Raw genomic sequence first — 26194 nt, 5'->3', positions numbered from 1 at the left:
AAAATGTTTCCAAAATTGACAACACAAACTTTTGAATGGAATATTTATTGTTCAAATTCAATTTCTCGAAAACTGGAGACAATCGAAGGAAATAGTTTCTGGATTTTTACTCTCTGTACGTACACTCTGATGGTTTTGTCAATTATGTTTCCGTTATTTATTATACAGTTATTATATAATACAAAGTATTCGTACACCTTTTAAAAACTAGTTTGAAGTTTAAGAAATGCCTTTTTTATTTTTGCATATCATTTCGTAAACCAATGCTTCTACATAATTGATTATAAAAAATCAGGTCGTTTGGTACAATTATAATAAAGTTAGTAGTTTTTAAAAGGTGCATAAATACTTTTGTACACCCACTGTAGATAATATTGCATAATATGATTCTAATCAGGGGAATTTTTATGAAATTGTTTGCTCTAATAAACTTTTGCATAGCTATCAACTGTTGAAGAACAATAAATTATCAAAATCGAACATTTTTTCTAAAACCACGATTTCATCTTAAAGACATAAAGTAAACCGGTTTTCAAAGTTGGAAATACAAATCCACTATCGTTGAAGTATCGAAATTTTCTTTAATTATGATGTATTGAAGTGTCTGTCGCGAGCTACAATGGATCCTAGAAAATTTCCACATTTAATTTACATTCGATGCATTTAGTTTGCCGCTGAATTTAATTCATCGTACTTTTCATCGATATCGCAGCACGATCGACTCAATGGCTCTCAAAATTGTGCTTTGAACGCATTCGCAGCAATTTTAATGTAATGAAACTCAACTCGCGTCGCGTGGGTGCACAAACATCTTTTGAAAGGTGGCGTCATTAAAAACATCAATTTAACCAGAAACAAAAATAATCGCAGAAAAAAATAGCGAAGGAAAAACAAGAAAAGTTAATCTGTTAATAATAGCATGAAAAGAGTATTTCATTAATTAAAAAATATATTAAAAAAAACTTTTCAAAAACCACACTTATATTAAAATGCACTAAAAAGGAGAAAATAATTTTTTTAAACATTAGTGACTATAAATACAAGCTTGGAGCGCGCTAAACTATATTGACGTAATCTTCGTGGGTGCTCCACGCTTTTATTTAGAGTTACCAATGTCTAAAAAAATTATTTTCTCCTTTTTAGTGCATTTTAATATTATATAAGCGTGGTTTTTAAAGTCTTTTTTTATATATTTTTTTCATTTGTTTTTTAATATTGTATTGTCATCCAGTTCTGAGCTATGTTTAAAGTTTCAAGTCTCTAGCTCATCGGGAAGTGTTTTAAAATTCGATTACAAGATTTGACGCATACAACAACAATAACAATGACAAAATCGACAACTCGGCATGCTAATATAAGCGTGGTAAAAATACAAATTAACGAGAAATAAGAATCCGAAAATACTGTAAAAAGATTTTATATGATTTAACAGGTCGACTGTCATAGAGAGAATTGTCCGTCAAAATCTGAAAATTAATTTTTGCGCTAATATATTTTTATCCAAAACTTTCGTCTTCGAAATGCAAGAAAAATTAAGACAGTAATTAACCGTTGTGAATTATAACTTTTCCGTGTTTGTTCTCTAAATAAATTTTACCTAATCTTCGCGGTTGCCAAGCGGGGGTTCAACGTGTTAAACGAAAAAGTGTAAATTGGCGGGAAATACGAATCGTGGAAAAGGAAACACGGAGTCTGAGGACAGAGGAAGTCATTGAGGGACGCCCAAGAGGGAAATGATAAGGTAAGGGATAGCGTAGAGAGGAATCGCATGAGCGCCGTTTGTTTTCAATGGGATTGGCTGCATCAATGCCAATTAATTAGCCGGTAAACTCCTGGCGGTCGACGGCCGCCGAGTAATTTCATTAGTCCTTGTTGCTTGTCGAGGGCCGTTGAATAAATAAGGTCCTGTTTTCACCGTGAATACCGTCGTCCGGCGTTTCGGTAACGATTTCGGCTCGGGTCACTCATCTAATCGCCCTATCTGCCTTCAAGATGCCTGGGCCGCTGACAATTCCCACGGAACTGATATTCCCATCGTCCCTTTGATCTTAAAATATGCTAGCTACATAGAACATTTACGAAAATGCATACAGTGGTGATAAAGTAATTGCCAACATTTATTAATGATCAACTGCCCCGACGTTCATGTTTAATAATGTTATGGTCTGTTTTCTGGAAGAAGAGACTTCCGGAAAAGATTAAATGAATTTAAGAATACATGTAAAACAGGACGGCTAGACAACAAAATATCCACGCTCTGTGGTTCTAATCCAATATAATACTAATCCAGTGACAATACTTTTCTGCTTTTAATTATTTATTAATGAAATCAGCATGTTTGTGTCATTTTTCTGATTAGAATGACACCAAACACGACGCCATTTCTAAGTTCTATCAAATAATAAACAAAATTCATGGTGTACATGGTCTACACCGAATTTTAAACTATCTATATTCATAACGGACAATCTACGCATGCGCACTGGAAGGTTTCATCGTATATTGAAAGGCATGGCGCGAATTTAAATTGAACACCCAGTGTATTCACGGAAATTGGTACCATAAACGTGGAGAAGCGTTCTGTGGATGTGGATTCGGCTTTACAGCAACGAAAAGCCACTGTATCGGACGGCAACAGCTCCGATGGACGTAATTCATGCTTATATCGTTACTCGCGCGACGTCTCCATTGTGTCGCGCAAATAATGCCAGCCCTATCGCGTCCGCGCCACGAATATTGCCGGGACAATCCGGCAAACAGCAGACTTAACGTTTCGTTTGTCGCCGTGGCGCCGCGTTAAGCTGTGTTCATAACTGCAAACCTCCAAGTATTAGAAGTTATTGGAAGTAACTGAAGATAATACACTGAACGAACACTTTCAAAACTGTTCTTCTAAATTCTTTTAAAATATATTCATAATGGAACAAATTACGCATGATGACATTTTAATTGTTAATATAAGGGCTGCTCTTTACTTTGCCGGATTCAAAATTTGTGCCTTTCTCCTATAAATTATGATGTGTATTTGGTATGTAAACCAGTAGATTTGTACCCGGGGCGGCTGCAGATCGAAGTTTCGATCCTCTAAGATCAATGGTTCAGGAGTTATGCTTGCGTAAAGTTGAGCAATCTCCAGAGTTTTTGACAGGTAAAGGCGCCGCCATATTGGTTTGTAGTGAAGACCGTGAGCTGCTTACCGAGAGCGTATCGACCTAATCACAACCAACTCAGTAAGCGGCTCACGGTCGTCACTACAAACCAATATCAAAAACACTGGAGATTGCTCAACTTTTACGAAAGCATAACTCCTGAACCATTGATTCTACAGGATCGAAACTTCGATCTACAGCCGCCCCGGGTACAAATCTACTGGATTACATACCAAATACATCATAATTTATAGGAGAATGGCACAAATTTTGAGTCCGGTGAAGTAAAGTTTACCCAATATAAGTATTACGTCGCGTTCATAACTGTAGACCCTCGGGTATTAAAGTTACTAAAAGTGCTATGAAACTATAGATACACTGTAAACAAATACAATATTTTTAAAAGATGTGTTTTCATCTTCCAACAAGTTATAAATAATTGCTCAATATTATTGATAAGTACTTCTTTTTCATTTTTCTTCTCATCATTACGATAGCTTCTTTGAATTATTAATGCAAATCATTCTCAATTTTAATCTTGTTCAAGTTTTGTTTAATCTTGTTTAAAGCAAGACAATGTCAGTACTATTTTTTATATACCATAATACTTGAAATATTATAATAGATTATAATGATTTTTTAAAGATTTTCTACCTTTAGTTATTGACTCTGTTATTACGTCAATGGAATACATTAGCGTCCTTATAAACTGTTACGAGAACTTCGCGCGTGTTTCATAAAACTAGTGTGTTTTTGTCGAGCGTTCTTTAAGGATCATTAGAGGCGGCCAAAATCATTTATTTTATCGACCGTCAATAAATCACTGTGCACTCACGGTCTCCCTTACGAAGTTTCGCTCGCGAAACCTCATCAATTTCTCCGGTTCAAGCGAAGGGGAGCTGCTAAAAAGAATTATTCGACGTAAACGAGTTAATTCTTCTTAGCGCGCGCATTCCTGAACTGTGTGTGAATGCTTATATCTCCCAGTTCGAGCCTTTGCTCTGGGCCATTTTTGACCCGGGCACAGGAGTGTGCTTTGAAAAACCTACCAATGACCTTGAAAGAGCAAAAGCATCATAATACCTTGAATGAAAGCTAAGACGAAATTGAACATTTCTTCATTTTTATTCTTGTATACGAAATTGTGACTGTACTTAAAAATATTCATTGGAAATTAACCTTTAAATGACCTTCTTAGAAGAAATACTACGTTCTGAACGGAAATTAAGAGAAATTAAATATTTCTTGACCACGGAAGAGAAGTACTACAGTACAATTTTTATTTTTAATCTTTGTTTTTTCCTTTATTTTTCCCAGGATGCAATCGGACTGTCAGAAACTCTGTCGGATGGATACGATGGACGGGACGTATGGGAAGATGTGTCATCAGGATCAGGGCACCACCGAGAGACCCACAGGTTAATTGGAAATTCAGATTTATCTTATATATTGCTAAAGATTTCAACAATAAAAACCGAATTTGGTGCAGGTGATAGAATTGAAAGTTCGGAGGTTGCAAGTTGGCTTTCTGAAAGATACTAAATGCGAGGGTGCTTATATTCAATTGTCCGAGGACACTGATGAACTTGAGGACGAGTCTGGACGATACTGTGGACATGTGACCGGAAATGTGACCAGGTACGTCATTTTGAAATTTGTTCATTATCGAGTAAGAAAATGATGCAATTTAATTTAAACTTCGCGGTTCCGTAAATATTCTGAGCTGTGTAGGAATTAATTATAATTAATTAATTATAATTCGGTCATTTCGAATATTTGAGGCGTTCATGAAACACGATATTTTTACGGGCACATCGTTCAGGAAAAATGATTAACCGACGTGATTATAATATTGACAGTAGGTTATATAAACCGGGCGTGCTTACCTTTGGTAGATAATGGATTAAACAGGTGCCGGGCGTTCGAAACACGGCACTTCCAAGCCGCTTATAAACGTGCATTTAATGTGTGTAGATGCTGCCCACCCCCGATAAACCCATCATTTTGGTTTGCTTTAATTTCAATTTGCTGGCAGTGCCCTATCACGGTATTTGCTGACGTATAACTAAATATTCTTTACAGGGCTCCATTACATCCCTTTAATCTAGCTTCAATTGAAACACGTTAAACTCCCAATCGAACGAACGATAATTAATTAAAGGCCTTGAAAATGACGGTTGCCGAAATTCGATCCGATGGTGTAATCGAAAACATATTCAATCAAAATATCATAAATTTTTGTATTACTTCGCTACGAAAAGGTGAAAACAGCCCCTAAATTTAGGGGATGTAGAATATGTTCTCTCAGATAAAAATCGTGTTTTCAATTTACAGGTTGTTCCTGAGGAAGGGGCCGAACCTGACGATAACGATGGACTCAGACGCGAAGTTCGCAGCCGAGAACCCAGTTATGTTCTCAGCCCAGTTCTCGATCCTGCCAGCTCAACTAGCCATTGAACGCCATCGCGGTTTTTCCCCGTCTTCATCGTCAGACTGTCCTCTAGAATGTGCCGTCCGAAAAGACAGGAGAACCTGCAGACTATCATCCCCAGGGTATCCAGGCGTGTACCCTCGCGGTATCAGATGCAGGATCGCCCTGGAATCGGGAATGGGTCGGTTTAAAATCGGTGGGCAACCCGAGGACCTGTTCGACCTGATGAACCGCACGTCCCAAGACAGCTGTCAGACTGAGAACTGCGAGCAGCATGTGGAAATAGTGGCGGAAGTGGAGAAGACGAGGGTCTCCAGGTCTTCCGGAGGCTATCTATCGCAAATTGAGCCGGTCAGAAGAGCCAGGAGCCCGGACCAGGAGGAGGAGCTTGAATTTATCATCGGGCAGACGTCGCGCAAGTTAAGGAGAGGCAGAAATAATCGGCGTAGGCAGAAGAAAGCGAGGAAAGAAGCCGCTGGATCAAAGGCTTCGCTCAATTCCCACGGAAAAGGGGCTGTCAAGGACGTCCGGACGTCTGCCGAGGACGTCTCCCCAAGTATACCAGGCTCCAGACTAGCCGGCGGCTATCGTGATCAGGATGCTCGGTCGGTAACTGTCCAGAAACGACTCCGTCACCCGCAACGCGTCCATAAGAAGTCCATGGGATCGATAAACCCCAAGAGGAATCCTTATCGAGATCTACAGGACGTGTCTGACGTGCAGATTCTCCCTGACGGAACGCACGAAATGGGTAGAAAGAGGGTCAGTCAAGAAAAAGTCACCCTCTTGCAGGTGAGAAGGCTTTGGGATGGTGTATTATAGGTCATATGTCTACCCTCCCATGTCCGTGAAGCGATTTGTTTGGCTTTATAATCTTAGAGAAATCAAGTTGAAGAGTTGGGGAATGTTAGTCAACTCTATTCGGTTCTTGTAGACTCTACAATGTAGGATGGTGAAAATTTGGTTGGGTTGGTAAGTAAGGCACTTATCGTGTGGGATTTTCGTCCAACTGTTTTACCGATGTGAGAATTGAGGAATAGATTAGAGAGGAGAGTAAAGATTGGCATGTATATCTTATTGAACATGAGGATTGATGGACGACAGGAAGTTGATGAATTAGTCTAGTTTTTAAACAAACAAATTCACAACTTGTTCTCCGTTTTCTCCAGATTCCCGAGTACCGCTACATCAGGAGGGGTCGTATGCAGGAGAAATTAGGCAGCAGTAGCTGCGTGGGTGACTACCTCTCTCTTCAGGAAAATGTAGATGGTAAAATCTTCGAAATCTCAAAATTCTGCGGTGACGGTCACATACCTCGGATCCTCTCGCGTGGAAGAAACGTCATCATTGAATTCTTTGCTGAGCAAGATGGCACTATCATGCACGACGGGTTCCAATTATCACTTCAAGAAACCGAGGAACCAGCTGGTGTCAAACATGACAGGAACTGCGAGTTTGTATACAGAAGCACTGAACGCACTAGGGAGAACATCAAGTCCCTGCAGAGCTGGTATCCTCCAAATACCCTGTGCAGCTATAAATTCATTGGAAGAGCATCGGAAAAGATTTCTATCCACATGAAGATTATCAGGAATGAAGCAGACCAGGACTACATTAATCAAAAACAGAATCTTTCAATGAAATATTGCACTGGGAATGAGATTGCTGTCTACAATGGCATAGAGGTAGAGTTAAAAAGATGACTAATTGTAAGATTAAAGTAATTAAGATAATATTAGTAATAACAACAATATTCCATTTTTCAGGCAAACAACAGCGTCCTGATGTGGTCCTACTGTGATGTGTCCCACCAAGACATCAACAACATCCAAGTCCCCCTAACATCCACTGGAAAAGAACTATTAATTCAATACTATAGTGCGAGGGGTTCGTACGATGGTCAAGAGTTCATCTACACCATATCCTATAGGTTCACCAAGAAGCCTCAGAACTCCACAACCAGGAGACAAGTCCAGGACGATTTTAAACTAATTTCCCTCAGGCCAGTCAACTTCTCGGCTCTTAACCTCAGCGACAGTGAGAACTGCAACTGCGACTTTGGAGACAGAATAGGCAGCTTCAAGAACTGGTTCATGGTCCTGGTAGTTCTTGGCATTGTGTCCTTCCTCGGTGCTGTTCTCACTATCGTTGCACTGCTCGCCAAGTGTATCAAAATGAGATCGATGGAAAAGAAACTCCTTCAGACCCCTAAACTGTGAGATCAATCAAACCTTTTGTACAAATTTCTATTTATGGATATAAGACGTTTTTACACCTGACGATTAACATAGCTAGGGTCCTGAAAGTTGTACATATACTTTGAGCTCAACATATCTGGTAGATCGTAAGGAAATTGTATTGTTATGGTGACCATGTGTGGTCACGCTGAGAAGAAACGCGAAGCGAGATAAATGTATTGAAAAGAATATGCGTAGATTATAAATGAATTATTACAAAACAAAAAACCGCGGCTAGGTATCTCATGTATTACGCAAGGAATGGGTCTGACTGAATTAGGCGAATGGTTTGCAACATTGTGTGGACCAATGTCTTCCGCGTAATCGTGGAATATATCGGACAAGTTTCCTAACAAAAAGCAAAACTTAATACAGCAACGCTGAAAAATCTTTCATCACTTTCATCGTTTCGAGTCCAGAAGTACCTGTGTGTCTTCCTGCGGGTTCTGATATCAGAGATGACAATATTATCGAAGATATTTCAGCGAGGATGTATTCATAATTTTGATGAAACAACAGCTTTGTTGCCAAATAATGATTTTAGCGAAATGTTCCTAAGTAACTCCGTGTTTGAAAGTTTTGGTTCCCGCGCCGTCGCTTGTGCTCGTGTTCCCCCCATGGATACATTTGTAACCGTGAAACGTATTTTTGTAAAAGAAACAAAAACGCAACTTGTAATGTGATAATAATCTGTATTTAGTGGAATCGTGTGGTCAACAGGGATCGCATGACGATGTGTAACTACGTTAAGTGAGACGCTAACAGCTCATAATAAAATCAAATGTCGCTAATTGTATGTAACTAATTGACTTTTATTCGACTATTACCCTGTGCAAAGTTTGACCAAAAATTGAATAAGCAACTAGCCGAAAGTCTATTCTAGGCTGCACTGTGCAGCTTGGGTAATCAGAAATTTTTTCCAGTCGATTTGGTTGAGAAAATGCCAAAAATCTAAGTTTTAATCCTAGGAGATCAGTGGTTCAAAAGTTATGAGTAGACTGCGGATGTTTATGCAATTTTCAATTTTTATAAACAAATTTTAAGAAAAACGTACCAAAGGATTTCCCGTAGGATTGTTTAAACGTTTGACGACTCGAATTAAAGGTGGTACTTTATCATAGGGGCACTTTGATTCAAAAGGAACACGAGAGCACATGGAAAAAACAATAGAAACCCATCGTCAGCTCGAACAATATTGACTAGATAAAATTTTTTAGCTACGAAATACATAGAATAAGGTCTAAAAGACAAAGTTCGAAATACTGTCGAAAAATTGTTCAATTTTCGCAGCATTAGCTCGACGTGATTGTCGATTTTTAATATTTTATAGAGCAATTGGTGTTATCTCTGCGAAACAAAATATTATAAATCGAGAATCGCACCGATTGCCCAGGTCTCACCACGTGGAGGTTGCTGCGAGTGAGACCCACCCACCCACTTAGTATTGGCTTGGAAAATTCTTAGCGTTTTCAACTTAAGAATCGAAGACAAAATTAAGGTATTTATTCATATGTTTATTCAATAACACGAGAAGTTACCTCGTAAATGGCAAAAAAAAAAAATAAAACACAATGGAAAATATTTTATTGAATAAATCTCTATGAGTAATTATCTGAACTTCAGCTTTCAATTTTAATTTGCAAAAGCTACGAATTTTTTCGTTACAACCCAATATTTCATTATCGCCCCACCCGACGGAATATTACAAAATACCAAAAAAAAAGCCCATATAAATTTTTGTACTCTTCCTGATACACATTTGACAATGCTCGACTTTCGACCACTTTACAAATGAATAGCAAGAAGAGCCTAAAAAGAGCCTAACGGTCCGAACCCCTGATCTTCTATATTCTAGTATAGAAGCTTATTTTCTCTATATGCATGCGCATGCATATGCTTTTTTTGCATATTCTTTTCATTTTTTTACATCTTTTGTAATTTTATCGTTTTTACGTGAACGTTAATTTTGTTTTACCCTTTGTTGGGTAGAAAATGCACAGGAATTACATAAAAAATCACGAAGTTTTCCATATTTACTTTCATTTTGTTTTACACTTCGTGATTTTTATGTAATCCCCATACATTTTTTGTAGCTCACAAATAATTCATGTTTTGTGTATATGTATGTGTGTAAGTGTGTATAGGGTAGCTAACCCAATTTTGCTGAAATGAAAATATAGTTAATTAAATGGAGCATGCAACAAAAAACGACAACCAACACCACATGCAACCATACACAGATAACAATCTACATAAACAACACAACTTCTACGACAATAACAAACTACTAAGTTGAAGACGTCTGGATTCTTCGCATGCTTCCTCTTCGCAGTTTTAATTCTGTAGTAAGCAAATGATCTAGAACAAACTTAATGTTGAATGAGCACACAAAAAAAAAATAAAAAAAGAATAACATCTTTGAAAAACAATTGTCCACTCGATGTATACTTCAAACAAAAACCCGCGAGTGGACCATTTTCTCGCAACGCTAATTTACAAAGTACGTATTGAACGTCTCGAAAAAAAACAAACGCGAGTGCATTATTCGTGATGTTAATTTAATAAATACTATATGAAAAATTCCCGCGCACTTTAATTTTTATACGCAACTCTACGGGGAATAGTCATGGACCGTCATTTTATTTGTCTTACCAATTCACTCATCAGGAACGAAGTATCTGAAACATACTTAATCTTGGGTTAACACATAAAAAAAAAATAAAAAAAGAAATATGCAGAATAGTTGTCCACTCGATATATATCAAACAACGCGCGAGTGGACCATTTTTGCGCAACTCTACTGTACAAAATGTACATTGAACATATCAAAAACGCGAGCAGTGCATTATCTGTCGCCACACTAATTTATTTGATTTAAAACGTAAATCTCCCGTGCACTTTCACTTCTTTTTACGCAACTCTAAATGGAACGCGATAGCAACCATGTGAATTTATGGGGGGAAACAAGCCGCGAATCATTCTTTCGCAACGCTAATCTATAAATAATAAATAATAAATGTCTCGAAACAAACGCGAGCAGTGCATTATTTGCCGCGACGCTAATCTATTAAATTCGATATAAAAAAACTCCCGTGCACTTTAATTTCTGTATACGGAAATCTAAGGGGGAAGGCAATGGCTGCGGGTATTCAGGAGCAGTGATTTCAGGGTGCAGTGTGGCAATTCATTTATCGCAACTCTAAAAGGCGAGATTGTCTACCACTTGCATATTGGAGAACTTCCACATTAAACCGATTCGATTCTTCGAATTTTCACCGTACACGCGAGAAAGGCAAATATTATTACAATATCTGACATTGCAAAAACCAGTGTTGCAGGGCGCAATGAACACTAACGTCCGTCGACAAAAGTACTGCACCAAACGTAAAGATACCTCGTCTTTTACCTTGCGGGCCGACGAAGCATTCGATACGCTTTACATACACATCGTGTATGTCTACTAACGCGATCGAACCACTACGTTGTGGGGGGTTAGTCCCAAAAAATAATACATGCTGGTGAAACGCAGTGGTACGTTCCGTGCATTTAGCGCTCACACACCATTAAATGACTAAAGGCACACGTCACTACGTTCAAGTAAACTACAGTGATTTCCGCCATCGTAAGTCACGCCCAACACCATGGCTTGCACCGCATTAGATGCTAATACGATGGTCACTATGACATTGTCGTGCATACCGCCACAGGTGACGTAACTTAATACGTCTTCTTTTTGCGTACGGTATTGTCGAACGACAGCGGAAACACTTGTTCCATTACTGAACCGGCAAACGAGTTGTGTGTTATTGCACACCGCGGGGGGTTGAACGTAGTAACGTGCACCGTGATTTTGCGCGAACTGCTTTCGGCAACTTGATCTCAGAACGTACCAATACGTTTCTTCTCTACGTAGTGGCCCGGTGGGCGTATGCTCCACATTTTAACGGTAACAAAACTCTAAAGTGATAAAACGTGTCTCTGAAATTTAATGCTCGTTGCTCCGTGCGCGACTGGTTCTACAATGTCAGTCATTTACTCTAACGCGAGGTCGCGACTCTTATTAAATCTTATTAAATAAATTCTTATCAAATAAATTAAATATTAAAGATTTTTTAGGTGTGTTTTCCAAAATGCATGTAGACGCGATCGTAATCCCGCCTTAAAACAACGCGTTGGTATTTTTCGCAACACTAAGACAATCGCGACAGCAATTTCTCGCAACGCTAATTCCTCACACCGATATGGTGTTTCGCGGTTTATTAATACATTCGCGACATGCAGTAAAATTGGCAAAGTCTACTGGTGGAGAGGAACCGGTTCCTCCACTATATCTCTTTGTCATTGTCAAAAACGGTATCTAAACAAATTCTATTGTCACAACGCTAATTCACAAGCCGTTGTGATTTTCTCGCAACACTACTCGAAATCGCGAATGCCTACACCACACCGAGCAGCCGTTTCGACTGCGATCACTTATGTAGTGATCCGTTGCAGCTGGAGCATGGGCGCCTGAAATGTCGAAAGACTCGAACGCAAACGCTAATTCAAAGAACAGAGGATCCAAAAGAGTACTCTATTATACATTTTCTGCAAAACTATTACACAAACTTTAAATTCTTATAAAATTGCTATAGTTTAAATACTGCTTCAAGCAGCAACCAAAATGAAATATAATCTGAATCGCGACTATTTCATTCGCAACGCTACAGTTTAAACAATCTATATTAAAGTTAATGGAAATCGCGAGTATCTCCGCAACGCTAACTTTGATCTCTGTTCAAAAAGGACTAATGCAACACGCGTGGTTTTTTCGCAACGTTACTGCAAATCGCGGATGTGCCCATCTCCGCTGATCGTTGGGGCGGCGAGGCCTGCCCATGTAGACAACTAACTACTTCTACTATGTACTACTACAGACGAGTACAGTGACAAGGTAGTAACGAATGAAATGACTTCGCATCCGAAGATGCGAGACCATTGTAGTTGCCCTCTTGAGCGACAGTTTGTCGGGGCCACTTCGGCATATAGCCTCTTCTTTTTCTTCGGCGGTCCGCCAAACATCTGAAACCCTAAACGTGCTCGCAGTGAAAACGATCGACGACTTCCGAAACGAATTACAAGTTTCGAGAGAAGCCAATCGTTCCACTGGTGCAATCGAGCAGGTGCGCAACGTTTCGAAACCCTAATTCGCGCGCGTTCGCGTCCGCGTCCACGAAAGCTACACGAGCAGGAAGAATCGAGCACAAAGCATCAATTCGAACGTCATACCTCGTTCGACTTAGCTTCGAGACGAATCTTCGAGCTCTTCCAGTGACTGGCTACCGTGCGAATCGCGGCCTACCCGAAAGAGAAAACGGTAGCCAGCCCCGGCCCCTACCTACTTAGAATGAACAATTACACCAAGAAGGTAAGCTACCTACCTACCTAGCCCTATATTTAAAAAATGTCAAAAGACACAAGCTCTCCAACACATTCACAACACGATCTCCACACAGACGCCAGGGTGCAAGAGCCTAACACCTAGAGAGAACGTCCCGGGACGCCTCCGACACCCTAACGTTCGAATCACAAGCACACTCTAAGGTACGTACCAGTTTTCCTGAAATCGACTGACAATGGCAGTGATCATTGCGAAATAAATCAATAAATTGAAATAACAGCTGAATTTAGACTGAATTAAATTTGTTCTTAGTGAATTGAGAAAACTATTACACACACATTCCACGAAGATCCATGTAGCATGTCACGGATCGACAGGAATGTGCGCTACTTCATCTAAGTTTAAACAAACGACGCAATTCCACTGGCTAACAACACACACACATAAGTGGAAAATACGTCGTGCACGATGCACTAACCACATTGTCAGTCGCCACACATATATGATTAAAAAACAATATTCCATGTGCCCGTTGCTCTCATCCTCCCGAGTAGCACCTGGGCACGCAAGAGGATTCGAGCAACGAACAGGGAATCTCAATGTCCTGAAAATCCTATCTAAAAGAATCCGTTAGATTTTGTACGGGCTAATACACTTGCATTATTGCAAAATGGTTCTACTTACAAATTAAAATTTAATCTCAATTTAAAAATCAAATATTCAATTATTGAAAAGACTAATGAAAATTTAATTGTCGAGCAAACTGGACTAAGAAAGATTTTAATAAATATATTTATTTATTTATTTGTTTATTGTTAATCTTTATGGAAATATTAAAAACACCCTCGGACGACCCTTTCGACAAAGTAAAATTAATACAATATGTTAATTGCTTTGTCTAAAGAATCTATCCGTCGCGAATCGTCTTTTTGTACGTGGTTTCTAACGCTTTCGAGCAATTCAAACTAATTTTAAGTTTTATTTAAATTTTTAATTTAATAAACGATTATCTTGATGATAAAACTAGTAATTGTACTCTAGTAATTTGGAAATTACGGAAGATTTTTATCTTCTCGGAAATGGTTATATTTATAAAAACAATGCGACGTACAAAAAGACCCTGCCTAGCTAAAAAACAGATTACTACCCGCGGAAACGCCTGGTGTTTCCACGGTCACTGTACTCGTCAAAATCAACTACGAATCAAATATGTATAACAATAAAAAGGACAGTTGTGTATTCACTCACTACTTGTTGGAGGAAGAGAAGCTGCGTTTAGAGTCCTGGAATCAAAAAAAGAAACAAGAAGATATTAAAATCGTTTCATACAATTCCATCGGGATATAAAAAGATTTTGAATTTAAATGCTATTTAAATGAATTTCGAAATAAAAGGTGTAGGCTGTACAATTTTTCATTAATACTTTGAAAAGAAATTGTTTAACAATAAAGATTAATTGTAAAGATATCTTGGTACTTACATTCTCTCCCCCTTGAAGAAAGCACGACACGTTGCCCTCGATCTCAGCTATCGATGTCGCCGTTGATCATCAAGGTAGGTAGCCTCAGATTCAGATATCCAGGTTGGCAGCTTCGAAGTACATATTCTGTACCCTTAGGGTTCTATAACAGAAAGAACAAATTCATTTAATCTCAATCGATCGACCGTCGGATAGTAAATCCGAATCAATAAAAAATAAATAAATCAAATTATATGTTTATTAGTTTTTCATTAATAGTTTGAAAAGACGACATTTAATATAACACAGTACACAACTGCAAAAATAATTAGTACTCACGCTCACGTCCTTTTCTGCTTGAAGAAAGCACGACACGCTGCGTCTTGATTTCGATCATTTTTGGATCGATATTTCTTCTCCCTCAGGCTCTGTAACAGAAAGAACAAATTCAATTAATATCAATCGACCAATCGTCAGAAAATAAATCCGAATTAGTAGAAAATAAATAATTCAAGTTGAATATTAAACCAAAATTAAATAAACTTGACGACACGAATTTAAATATGATTGTGCGGTCACGACACAAGAGTAAATATCGCAAGAAGGCAATAGGATTCACGAATAAATTTAAATCAATGAAAAATAAATAATTCGCTTCAACACAGTGTTAATTTAATTAAAAAAATTATAGTAAATAATCTAATTCTGTCGAATGATAATATACAGAAACCGTACGCACCACATCAAGATCCTTGTTATAACAAGGGATGCGGTTGACAAAGTCAGAGGAAAGCTCGGTGATAATGCAAAACACGCCCGTGGTCGGATTCTTGGGTTCGCGAAGGTTGGTGGGGGGCGAGACCCAGATATTCAAAAATGAGAACGCAGTCCCTTCGATACAAAACATTACGTCACATTTCGAGAACTGACCCACCAACATAAGTATTTACTTACCTAGTCACCCTGTTCTTTGATACATTAGTGGGACAATTCTCGGAATGTGACGTAATATATTGTTTTGAAGGGTATTTATGGCGCAACGCAGGTACAAACCCGCGTCTCCCTTCCCCTTCCTCCGTTCCCAATTCGGGGACAATCGCCGATGGTCAGAGACTCTATTTGGTTTCTCGCCCCCCTCCACCAATGATCAATTCGCGAGGGTAACCACCCCACCGCCGCTCCGTATCTGCGCCTCTCGCGGGCCCAAGGTTTCGGCCGCGGTATTATTAGTATAATGATAGTGGAAATGTACACAAGTGAATTTCCGCGAGTGACCGTGTCAACCACGTCATTTGTTATCGAGACGCAACAAAGTAACCGTTACGCGGAGAGTACCGTTTTTTTGCTTCTATTCTATATTCTATTCTTTCTATTCTATTTTCATTATTTCACTATTTTCAGTATTTTTAATACAATTCCGACCAATTACAATTTTTGAAAAAATTTCTTTTCACATCCTGTAATAAACTAATTGCTCTAGCTTCCCAAAAAAGTTCAAATCACATAGTACAATATTAAAAAGCTAAAAAGTTATCGTCTTTTTTAGAGCGTGCCATGACACGCTCGAGAGTCTAATCGCTAACTAATCACTTTATGGAAGTCCGTGATCTCACAGACCTGCGAACACCTGCCCAAAATGTCGAATGCATCAGGGTCCAATCGTATTGCGCTGTTTTGCGTAAAATTTAACGCGACGTTCACGATCATTTTTATCGTTCCCGATACGGGCAATAATGTCGCTGTTTCGCCACATTTTGTCTAGTATAAATAGCTGAGCTATAGTCACTCTAGTCATCGAAGTACATATCGACAAGCAACATGGAATCGTTCAAACTACTGTTCAACATTGTTGCCATTATGATGGTGGCGTTCGTCTCCATGAGCTACGCTGATCCCGAAGCTGATGCAGCAGCGGATGCGGTAAGCATACACTTTTCGTAAAAGATCTTTCATTAAGAAGTGTCAGTTTTATATTTCGTGCCATTTGTGAAGATTAAAGTTGTCCTTGGACATGTGGTTAGTAGAGTTGTAAAATTGTAAAAAAGGAACATCGTTTCTTCATAAACCTGCAGAAGATTGTAAATTGTAGAAAAAGAAGGGAAAGAATAGGAAAAGAACTTCGTTTTTTTTATAAAATAGTAAAAGATTGTTTTGTAGAAAAAGAACATCGTTTCTTTGTTTATAATTTGAAATAACACTTCTTAATGGAAGAGCCTGTAGTTCAGTCGAATTTTTTTAATCGCATGAGTGCAATATCGAATCATTTTCGCAGGACGCGGAGGCTAAGAATAAGCGTGGACGGGGATTTCTACTCAGAGGATAAATAATCCTAGATAAAAGAAGCCCAATCCTCTCGAAATATAGATCCGAAAGCATTTGAAATAAACTGAACTTCATTAACTATTCAATGTATTGACCCTCTTTCACTCCTAAGGATCCTCACTGATCGAATTCAAATACACCTATACCTCGCTATACGGCCTAGATATACGTTCCGGAAAAGTTGGCCGTAAAGCGAAAAGCTGTATAACGAATCAATTATTTTCATACAAAACCATACAAATTCAAATGGATCCGTTCCAATTTTTCATTCTCTTGTCTTCAATCCATATATCTAATAATTTCTCTATTTTTTCCACAATGCTGCTTCTTTGGCGAGTTAATTTTGAGACTTAAAGGTGCAGCAGATGGCGAATGTGTTTTAATTCCTTCTTTTCTATCGCGAATAGTTTGAACGGTAGACTTCGCTAATTCCATTGCCTTACATTGAACAATTTTCTCACCAGCTTCAATACGACGTAAAACTTCTAGTTTAGTCGCTACTGTGACAGATTTTCGGCTTCTCATTTTATTTTTATCAGTATCAATCTCCAAATTCAATGAACGTTTCTGAAAGGGAGAATCTGGAACTCTCGCGGAGCGAGTAAACAGAGGGTTGCTAACAGTACGTACACATTTTTTTGGCCGTTATAAGGAAACATTGTGGGCCGTAAATCGAAACAGTGCCATGATTAAAAAAGGCCGTTATAGTGAAATATGCCGTATAAAGAGGCGCCGTATAGCGAGGTATAGATGTACAATTGATCATCACGACACAAGAGAAAATCTGGATCAATAGAAAATGAATATTTGAAGTTGAATATTTATTAATTGGTCATTAATTGATTGGAAAAAAGATGATCAATGATACAGTATAATTGAAAAGATAATTGGTACTCACGCTCACGTCCTCTCCTGCTTGAAGAAAGCACGACACGAGGCCAAATTGTGCGACTCGCTTTCGATTATCGAAAGCATCGATCTCGGCTACCGAGATGCTCTTTCGATTGATGCTTCTTTTCCCGCGGAATCTGTAACAGGAAGAACAAATTCATTACACAAACGGTCAGAAACTAAATCATAAACAATCCAATTTGAACACAAAATTGAAATTACTTTTAACGGAAATTATCGCACGACAAGAATTCAATGCCAATTAATCGTCACGACACAAGAGTAAATTGGAATTAATACGAAATAAATAATTCAACTTGAATATTTATTAATTATTTACTAATGGTTTGTAATAAAATGTTGAACAACACAGTTTAATTTGAAAAATAATTTGTACTCACGCTCGCGTCCTCTCCTGCTTCAAGAAAGTCTGCCATGATGCTACGTCACGATTCGATTCTCGAAAGCATCGATCTCGCTACCAATAAGATGCTTTTTCAAACGATTGATTCTTTTCCCGCGGAATTTGTAACAGAAAGAACAATATATAATTATTCGAAATAGTATGTCAAAAATAAACGTTACTCTGTCTTTCAACAAATTTCTGTTCCCACAGATCGATTCTTGGAACATTTATGTATTAAAAAAATGTAATGCTCGTTTGTGAAATATTTTTAAATTACAAATTGAGGCATCTCATAAAATTTTAAGTAGGAGTTCTTAATTTTTCTAAATTTTACGTATAATATCTCCAGGAATTTTTTGTCCTTGATATTAGTTTTGCTTCGAATATTTTAAACCTTAGAAACCAACTCCAAATCATCGTCAGGAATATATCTGTGTAACTCGCATACATTCGTTGGAGAATGTAACATTTCAAAATATTTCATGCCTTCATTCGCCTTCTTATCGACGAGGATCTCCTCAGTGGCTTTCTGTTTCGTACTCCAGCCACAATATATCCTAGAGAGCGTAAGAAAACACTGAATTATTCGAGTGACACGATCTCTCATAAGGCATCTCGTCGGTGAAACAGTTATAACGTGATAAGGACTGATAAGGATAGAGATATCGTTACCAAGCCATCTACCTGAAACCACCAAAACTAATTATCCCAACCAGTACTTTCACATGTTGACAGGATCCTGTAGAACATAACCTAATTGAGACTACATCGACAACAGTAAATATCTTCCAATACACATGCATCTGTTATATTTTCTTATCAATCATTTTTTAACGATCTCAATTTGATCAAATTCCAAAAAGTGAAAACACAAAAAACTCGTATTACAATAATTTCCAGGTCTCATGATCTACGGACTTAACCTCCAAACAACTTATGTAATTCAAAAATGCCAGCACCGTGCGAAGATATCATTGAAGACATAGAGGACCTAATATCCTCGCAAGACATTACACCAAAAGAACGCTACAGCTCAAGGAAAACAGTAACAGTCCGCTCCAAAAAGAAGCAATTAACAGAGGAAGTACCGCAACCCCCAATACTTAACAGTGTTGTACCAGGAACTCAAATAATCTACATAAAAACCTGGGGATGCACTCATAATAGCTCTGACAGCGAGTACATAGCTGGTCAGCTATCTGCCTATGGCTATAAACTAACGGAAAACAAAAATGAGGCCGACTTGTGGCTTCTAAACTCGTGTACTGTAAAATCTCCTGCAGAGGATCACTTCAGGAATGAAATAGAAGCAGGCAAAAAATTGGGCAAGCATGTTGTTGTGGCTGGGTATGCAATCTCACGTGAAACAATCACTTTAACTAATAGTGATCGAAATTAATTATGATCTTTTTACAGATGTGTGCCACAAGGAGCACCGAAATCGTCCTTCCTCCAAGGCCTCAGTATAATCGGTGTACAACAAATCGACAGAGTAGTAGAAGTGGTTGAAGAAACTCTAAAAGGCAACACGGTTCGTTTTCTACAACAGAAAAAGGAGTCTGGGAAGAAAAAGGGTGGAGCTTCGCTGAGTCTACCCAAAGTGCGCAGGAATCCGCTGATAGAAATCATAGCAATCAACACAGGATGCTTAAATCAGTGTACATATTGCAAAACTAAACACGCAAGAGGTGAACTGGGAAGCTATCCTCCAGAGGAAATCATTGGAAGAGCGAAACAAGCTTTCGACGAGGGAGTTTGTGAGCTGTGGCTAACTTCCGAGGACACAGGAACCTATGGCAGAGATATTGGTACCAGTTTGCCAGAATTACTATGGAAACTTGTTGAAGTAGTACCTGATGGATGCATGATTCGAGTAGGAATGACAAATCCACCATACATAATGGAACATTTGGAGGAAATGAGCAAAATCTTGAGTCATTCGAAGGTGTACAGTTTCCTGCACATTCCTGTGCAGTCTGGAAGCGATCAGGTGCTGTCCGATATGAAAAGAGAATACACAAAGGCTGACTTCGAAACTGTTGTCAATTTTCTTAGGGAACGTGTTCCAGGCTTAACAATCGCTACCGACATTATCTGTGGATTTCCGACAGAGATGGAAGATGACTTTGAGGAGACAATGAAATTGTGTGAGCAGTATAAATTCCCTAGTTTGTTTATCAACCAGTTTTTCCCCAGACCCGGCACTCCGGCTGCCAGGATGCGAATGGTTCCAACGCAGCAGGTGAAAAAAAGAACGAAAAGGCTGTCTGAATTTTTTCAGTCATACTCTCCTTACGATAATAACAGGATAGGACTGGTTCAAGATGTTCTGGTTACTGAGCTGTCACATGATAAAAAGCATTATGTTGGGCATAACAAGTTTTACGAGCAGGTTTTGGTGCCTTTGAAAGAGTCGTACTTAGGGAAAATGGTTAAAGTGAAAATTGTGGAGACGACCAAGTATTCTATGAAAGGAGAGCCCATAAGCAAAGGAACTTCTCCAGCATTGAAACCGTTTTTACCTATGAAAGCTGTTTCAGGACTCCCTGTGGAGATGAAACCATCAAGATTTAGGGTCGCTGCTATCCTAATGATTTTCCTTGCTGTGATCTGTAGGATTTTATGGAAGTTTTTGATGGTCTGATTAATGTAACTTGATTTGGAAAGAAATACAAAATTTTTATACTGAAACAAAAACATTTTACAGTCATTGTTTCTTAAATCTTTCAGCGATGAAAGATGGTAGGCAGTAGTAAATAGTTAATCAAATATGTTTTAATTGACAAAATACAGGAACCTGCCCTGGGAGGGCTTACAAAATTTTATCAATATAATTTAACGCGTAGAAAACTAATTTAAATCGCTTGGTTTATTAATAGAGAACTATAATAATACAATTATGAAAATTAGAAGAACACTTACTAGCTAGTGAGATAGTATATTTACTAGAAAAATACAAACTTAATTTACTACGATAGTAATGTTCTTTCTATTTGGTGTATCACTAACTTTAAAACTCTTACAATATCTCCTGAGTATTAAAATCAACGGGCGAATGCATTTTCTTTTTTTTTTTAAATAGATTCTCAATTAAAAAATTTCGTGTGGAATGGTTTTAAAATGTTCATTAAAAATGTTGAATGTCAGTAACCGAAGTTTCATAGTAAAAATGTCGTATGTTAATTGCTTTTCTCTTTCCTGTGTTGAAATTCTCAATTCTCAGCTTCTTGAAAAATTTCGTTTTTATGTGGAATCGCTCTAAAATGCTCACTAAAACTTGTTTGCTAAATATTAAATTTTATTATATAGGCATGCTACCGTTGATATCATCAATTTATATAATTTATTTTCTTTTTCGCCTGTCTTTTAACAATATAATATCTAATGTCTTTTAAGAAATAATAAACAAATGTATTTTACAATTTTTAACTCTGGCACGGTTTGCGCCATTTTTACACACGTGTGTATGTTGATAAAGAAAAAAATTATTTCAAATATTATTTAAGGACAACTAAAATGATGAAAATTTAATGATGTATGTCTTGTTTTTTATCATTTAAGCTTTGGATTTCGTTTTTCCAGTTATTATGTTCACTTTTGATTTTTCTATTTCTATGTATCCTCGAAAAAGTTAATAACCGTAAAACTCTATTGTATTTCCTATTAGGTACAGTATGCTCCATATAAATGATACACGACGGGCGAATTATTTAATCTATAACGCTAATTTAATTACAAAAGGCACCAAAAATGTTTTTACTAATAAAAACATGTACTTTTTAAAAGACTGGTATTGCTTTCGTTAATATTATACTTTTTACACAGAGAACCTTTAGCACTTGAAAACGATGTAGCTTTCTTTAAGATAGATTTTGGCACCTTTTTTTTATATCAAGGCACTGAATCTCTTACTTAGAAAATAAATTTTTTCGAAATTGAATTTTCAGCCATATGTACTAAAGAACCTTGTAAATCTTTGAGCATAGTGATACCGCTTAATGAATATTAACTAATACACTAACACACTGGAATGATATTGTCCCATATCACAGAAATGCTACGGATGCTCGTTTGCACCCACGCTGTTCTGAGACGATTTTTGTCACTATACTACTGAGAGTTAAGTAATTAATTCGCGAAAGAATTGTCATGCTGGCTACGCTAATTAGACTGCAGATTTTTATTAAAAATTTGCAAGTTCCGGTCCAATACAAAATTCCTTCGATTGTAATGCAAATTCAATTATTTCGAATTTACCGTTTCCTTTGTATTGCTTAAACAAATATAATTGCATAAAAATCTACAGTCTAATGATAATAAAATAGGCTTGCTGTTCCATTGGTAAAAATTATGCTGGTCTTTCAAAATTTATGTCAACGATTGTGCGAGTCAAAATTCTGCCACACAAATTATAATTAATATTTATTACAATTATTCATCAAACTAAAAAAATCATATTTTTTGTAATGGTTTTGGGACCAAATAATTTTGTGACAACCCAAGGCACATTGATGACATAAATTATAAACGACAATGCAGTAAATAGAGAGCATCTTGGTATGTAAAATTAAGGTACTGACCAAAAGTGCGGAGATAAAATGTGGGGCGCGGCATTTCGTAAAAAAACATTTGGATTTTCGCTTAGAGAGACGTATTAATAAACTTCTTTGCCTCTTTACAAAATAGCGATTTTGTGGCCAATATTCTAAACCTTTTAAATTAATTTTATATTACTATTTTAAATTTGATTGTACATTTCAACATTAACCATATTGTATACTAGAAAATTTTTCGTTCTTTTTCGGGGGGTTTACGATTTTCCAAAATGTGTGTACATCTTGTAAAATTGTTCGAGAGTTGTATAAGTTAATTAAAATTCCAGATAATATAAACATTGTATTTCGATATTAAATAAGGTTTGAATCGATAAAAATTCAAAGGCGAGTATTGACCACGAAATCCCCTACAGACAAAAATATATTACTATGCACTGGTAAATAACCAGTGGTAAATACATGCAGTCTTTTGCGATCCAGCATACATTAGTACAAAAACGATATTCAAACAATACGAAACAACCCTAAACGAAAACTGGCACGTTGCCAACACTTTCAAACGACGTACTACATACTAAAAACATTGTAAAAAATAAAATATGGCGAAGGGGATCATCCCTTTCCCTTTGCCTAAACGCTAACTCGAAATACCTTATGGCAATTCTTATGGCGTACATTACATAATGGCACAAAAGTGTTGCTTTTTCTTGTACCAGTACAGAATCTTAAAAATTGGAGCACTCTCGAGTAACAACAAATAATTTTCAGGAGAGAAATTTTTAAAATATAATTCAGAAACAAATGTTCCTTCATTTTTTAGCATACCGCACACTCATGTAGTTAATATGGAAAGCAATACTTTGGGGTCTCAATACTTTCTGCCAGTCAGAAGCAATAATATAAATTTAGAAATTTGTGCGATTAGATGAAAAATTATTGTCGTTAAAGTGCTCCAATAGTTTCCGGAGACCGTTCTGTTTATTCTCTAGTTTCTGGCACTGTGCATTGCTTATTGTATTCTTAAAAACTATTAACCTACGCATACTTCGATTAATACTTTTTGAGCGACCCCATTACGAGTCATGGCAATTCTCTTTTTGATCTCGTGCTTCGTGAGACTAGGAGCAATACGTACAACCGGTTCAACCGATCCTTTTTCGCACGCGCTACAATCTTATTTAGTTTTTACATTTCTTTCTCACGGTTTTCGTTCACTCTTTACACTTCTCGCTGCAACTGTGGAACACACCCACGCACGCAAAATAGTGTCCTTAAAAAGAGAGAGCATCACCATCACACTACTACAATTTTATATATTCGTTGACCGACGTCCTCTAATTCTAATTAATTGTTAAAAATCAAACTGCACTTTTAAAACATGGAGATTTGTCAAAGAGGTAAAATTGTATCTTGTAATTTAGTTATAGTGTTCAGAGTAGTGAAAAGACTCGGAGGTAAATTAATAAATAATTATTAGCAATGTGTTTATGTATTTATGATTTTTTAAATGCAAACAAAGTTGAGGTCACTTTGGACTAATCAAGTTTTGACTGTAATTCCCCTAAATACATGGAAACGATTGCAGTCTATTTGTTTCAGTAACTATTTGAACAGTATAATTAATGAATACATTTTTTGTTAACATTCAACGGACACAAATGGTTGATCATTTAAAAAGTTGTGAAACGCAAGATACGTGTTTCCTTGGTTGTATAGTAATTCTCATGTTGCAGAAATAGCAGTGCCATTTATTTATCCTCGTTACTCCTCTATTAGCATGATTCTGCGACCAGAGCCTCATGAATAGGCCGTAAATGAAAGGTGCTAAATCAAACAACCACCAAAACTATAGAACACCAAATTAAAAATCCCGAAGAAAGAGTCTCTCTGTGCTTTATGAACAGATCTATTTTGAGCTGAAGTAGTTATTTCATAAAAACGATTTTGATATCGAAATTTAAGCCTACAGAATTTGGATATGCATGTGTAGTAGCTATTTTGTTTTATTGAATAATGAATTTTGTAATTAATATTCCAGTTTGAATAATTTTGGCACATGAGTATTGGCTGGCAAATCCGTGAATCATTATAACAGAGTTTCTCTTGCTATACCGGCTTCATTAGTTGGCAATGCACGCCAGTTCCAGGCCAGTAAAAAGCGGTCGTACCCCTTAAGGTTTTACGAGTCCGCTTTTACGGGGCCCCCGTGCTCTTTCTCTCTTTTCCCCTTCGCGTCTCATTCGCGCTGTTAATCGATAATCGCAGACCCTTTTGTCCTCTAAAACTTTTAGAGCTGTTAAAATGGTCGTTCAATTTGCGCCTACGCGAATTTACGAAGCGAAGATTGAGAGAACATTCTTAAAACGTTCCATAAACCAGAAGCTAAATTGGTAGTTAATTAATAATGCTTTAAGTATTCGAAGATAAATTGTAAAGTGTAACTAGGTGGTCGCACAAGGTAGCATCGCATTTTCACCTAATCTAGATGCTTCTCTCTTTTTCATAGTTTGGCATCAGTATTTTGGGACTGAATGAATTTTAATTTATGACATCGAGCCTGACTTCACATAGATATTATAGTGAATATGTATCTTTGATGTATTGAGCAAGTTGTTAATGATAAAATAACTGTTGTCAGCTCAGATTAAGCTCCACACTCCAGTTATATTGTTCAATCATTTTATTAAGGATTATATATTTCAAGTTGAAGGTTTCCTTAGAGAATTGATGTTGGTATTAGTGATCAAGCAACATTGATTGAGCACTTTTGCCGTAAAAATCAGAAGAGAGCTATAGCGAGAGTGATAGGTCTGAAATTCATCATTTTTTTTATCCTTTTACTAGCAATTAAATATTCTCTGCTTGAAAGCTCTCAACAAACTCAAAATTTATGATCTCTTAGTGGTGGAGTAATAAATTATCATCCATTTTAGTCCAAAACTACTGGAGATAAAGGTTTGGTGAACGTTCGACCATGAGAAAGATAATCTTAAAAAGAAACGCGTTTATAATACAACGTGTCTAAGAATCGAGGTTTTTGGGAGAGTAAACGTTCATAATCTCCGGAGATTCCGTTTGCTCTGCCTCGAGCCGACCACCAAGCGTTTGCTCCTCTTGGTTGGCGTGGCTAGCAAGGGTGTTTTGCAGGGGCCAGTGTGCGGCCTTGATGAACACGAGGTGCAAAATTCCATCAGGCAGCCTTGCCTCGAACACGTTCCCACGTTCTTCTCGTCATTCACGTGACAAGGGAACGAACACTTCGGACAGGGCAGCAGGTGCTCCCAGGGTGCCAGCGTGCGACTAGCCTAAAAACAAAACACGTAATTAATATCAGGTAATTAACAGAAATATTCGCAAAATTTA

General features: G+C 37.5%; 3 protein-coding genes across 6 annotated transcripts in view; 2 read left to right on the top strand and 1 right to left on the bottom strand.

The window, feature by feature from the left end:
• The window catches only part of LOC143217936 (uncharacterized), a 49219-nt gene extending 37460 nt beyond the window's left edge, over positions 1–11759 (top strand). The window contains exons 2-6 of one of the 2 annotated variants that reach the window (XM_076442685.1): positions 4467–4567; positions 4639–4787; positions 5484–6372; positions 6750–7265; positions 7347–11759. In XM_076442685.1, the coding sequence (XP_076298800.1) occupies positions 4520–4567; positions 4639–4787; positions 5484–6372; positions 6750–7265; positions 7347–7799 (2055 nt within the window). In that variant the 5' untranslated portion in view covers positions 4467–4519 and the 3' untranslated portion in view covers positions 7800–11759. The remainder of the gene's footprint in view (positions 1–4466; positions 4568–4638; positions 4788–5483; positions 6373–6749; positions 7266–7346) is intronic. The other variant, XM_076442683.1, reaches the window with a different exon arrangement.
• Positions 11760–18805: 7046 nt separating this feature from the next.
• On the top strand, positions 18806–20972 carry LOC143217938 (threonylcarbamoyladenosine tRNA methylthiotransferase). Its single transcript, XM_076442688.1, has 3 exons — positions 18806–19052; positions 19176–19622; positions 19692–20972. Exons 2-3 carry the CDS (start codon positions 19225–19227, stop codon positions 20917–20919), a joined length of 1626 nt encoding a protein of 541 aa, XP_076298803.1. The 5' UTR covers positions 18806–19052; positions 19176–19224; the 3' UTR covers positions 20920–20972.
• A 56-nt stretch (positions 20973–21028) lies between these two features.
• Positions 21029–26194, bottom strand: part of LOC143217942 (uncharacterized) — a 44908-nt gene continuing 39742 nt past the window's right edge. For 2 of the 3 annotated variants that reach the window (XM_076442701.1, XM_076442703.1), the window contains one exon: positions 21029–26136. In XM_076442701.1, coding sequence (XP_076298816.1) covers positions 25885–26136 — 252 coding nt within the window. In that variant the 3' untranslated portion in view covers positions 21029–25884. The remainder of the gene's footprint in view (positions 26137–26194) is intronic. The other variant, XR_013010942.1, reaches the window with a different exon arrangement.

This window comes from Lasioglossum baleicum, chromosome 18 (genome assembly GCF_051020765.1).
Source record: "Lasioglossum baleicum chromosome 18, iyLasBale1, whole genome shotgun sequence".
Lineage (NCBI taxonomy): Eukaryota > Metazoa > Arthropoda > Insecta > Hymenoptera > Halictidae > Lasioglossum > Lasioglossum baleicum.
This window is presented reverse-complemented; position numbering and strand designations above follow the sequence as displayed.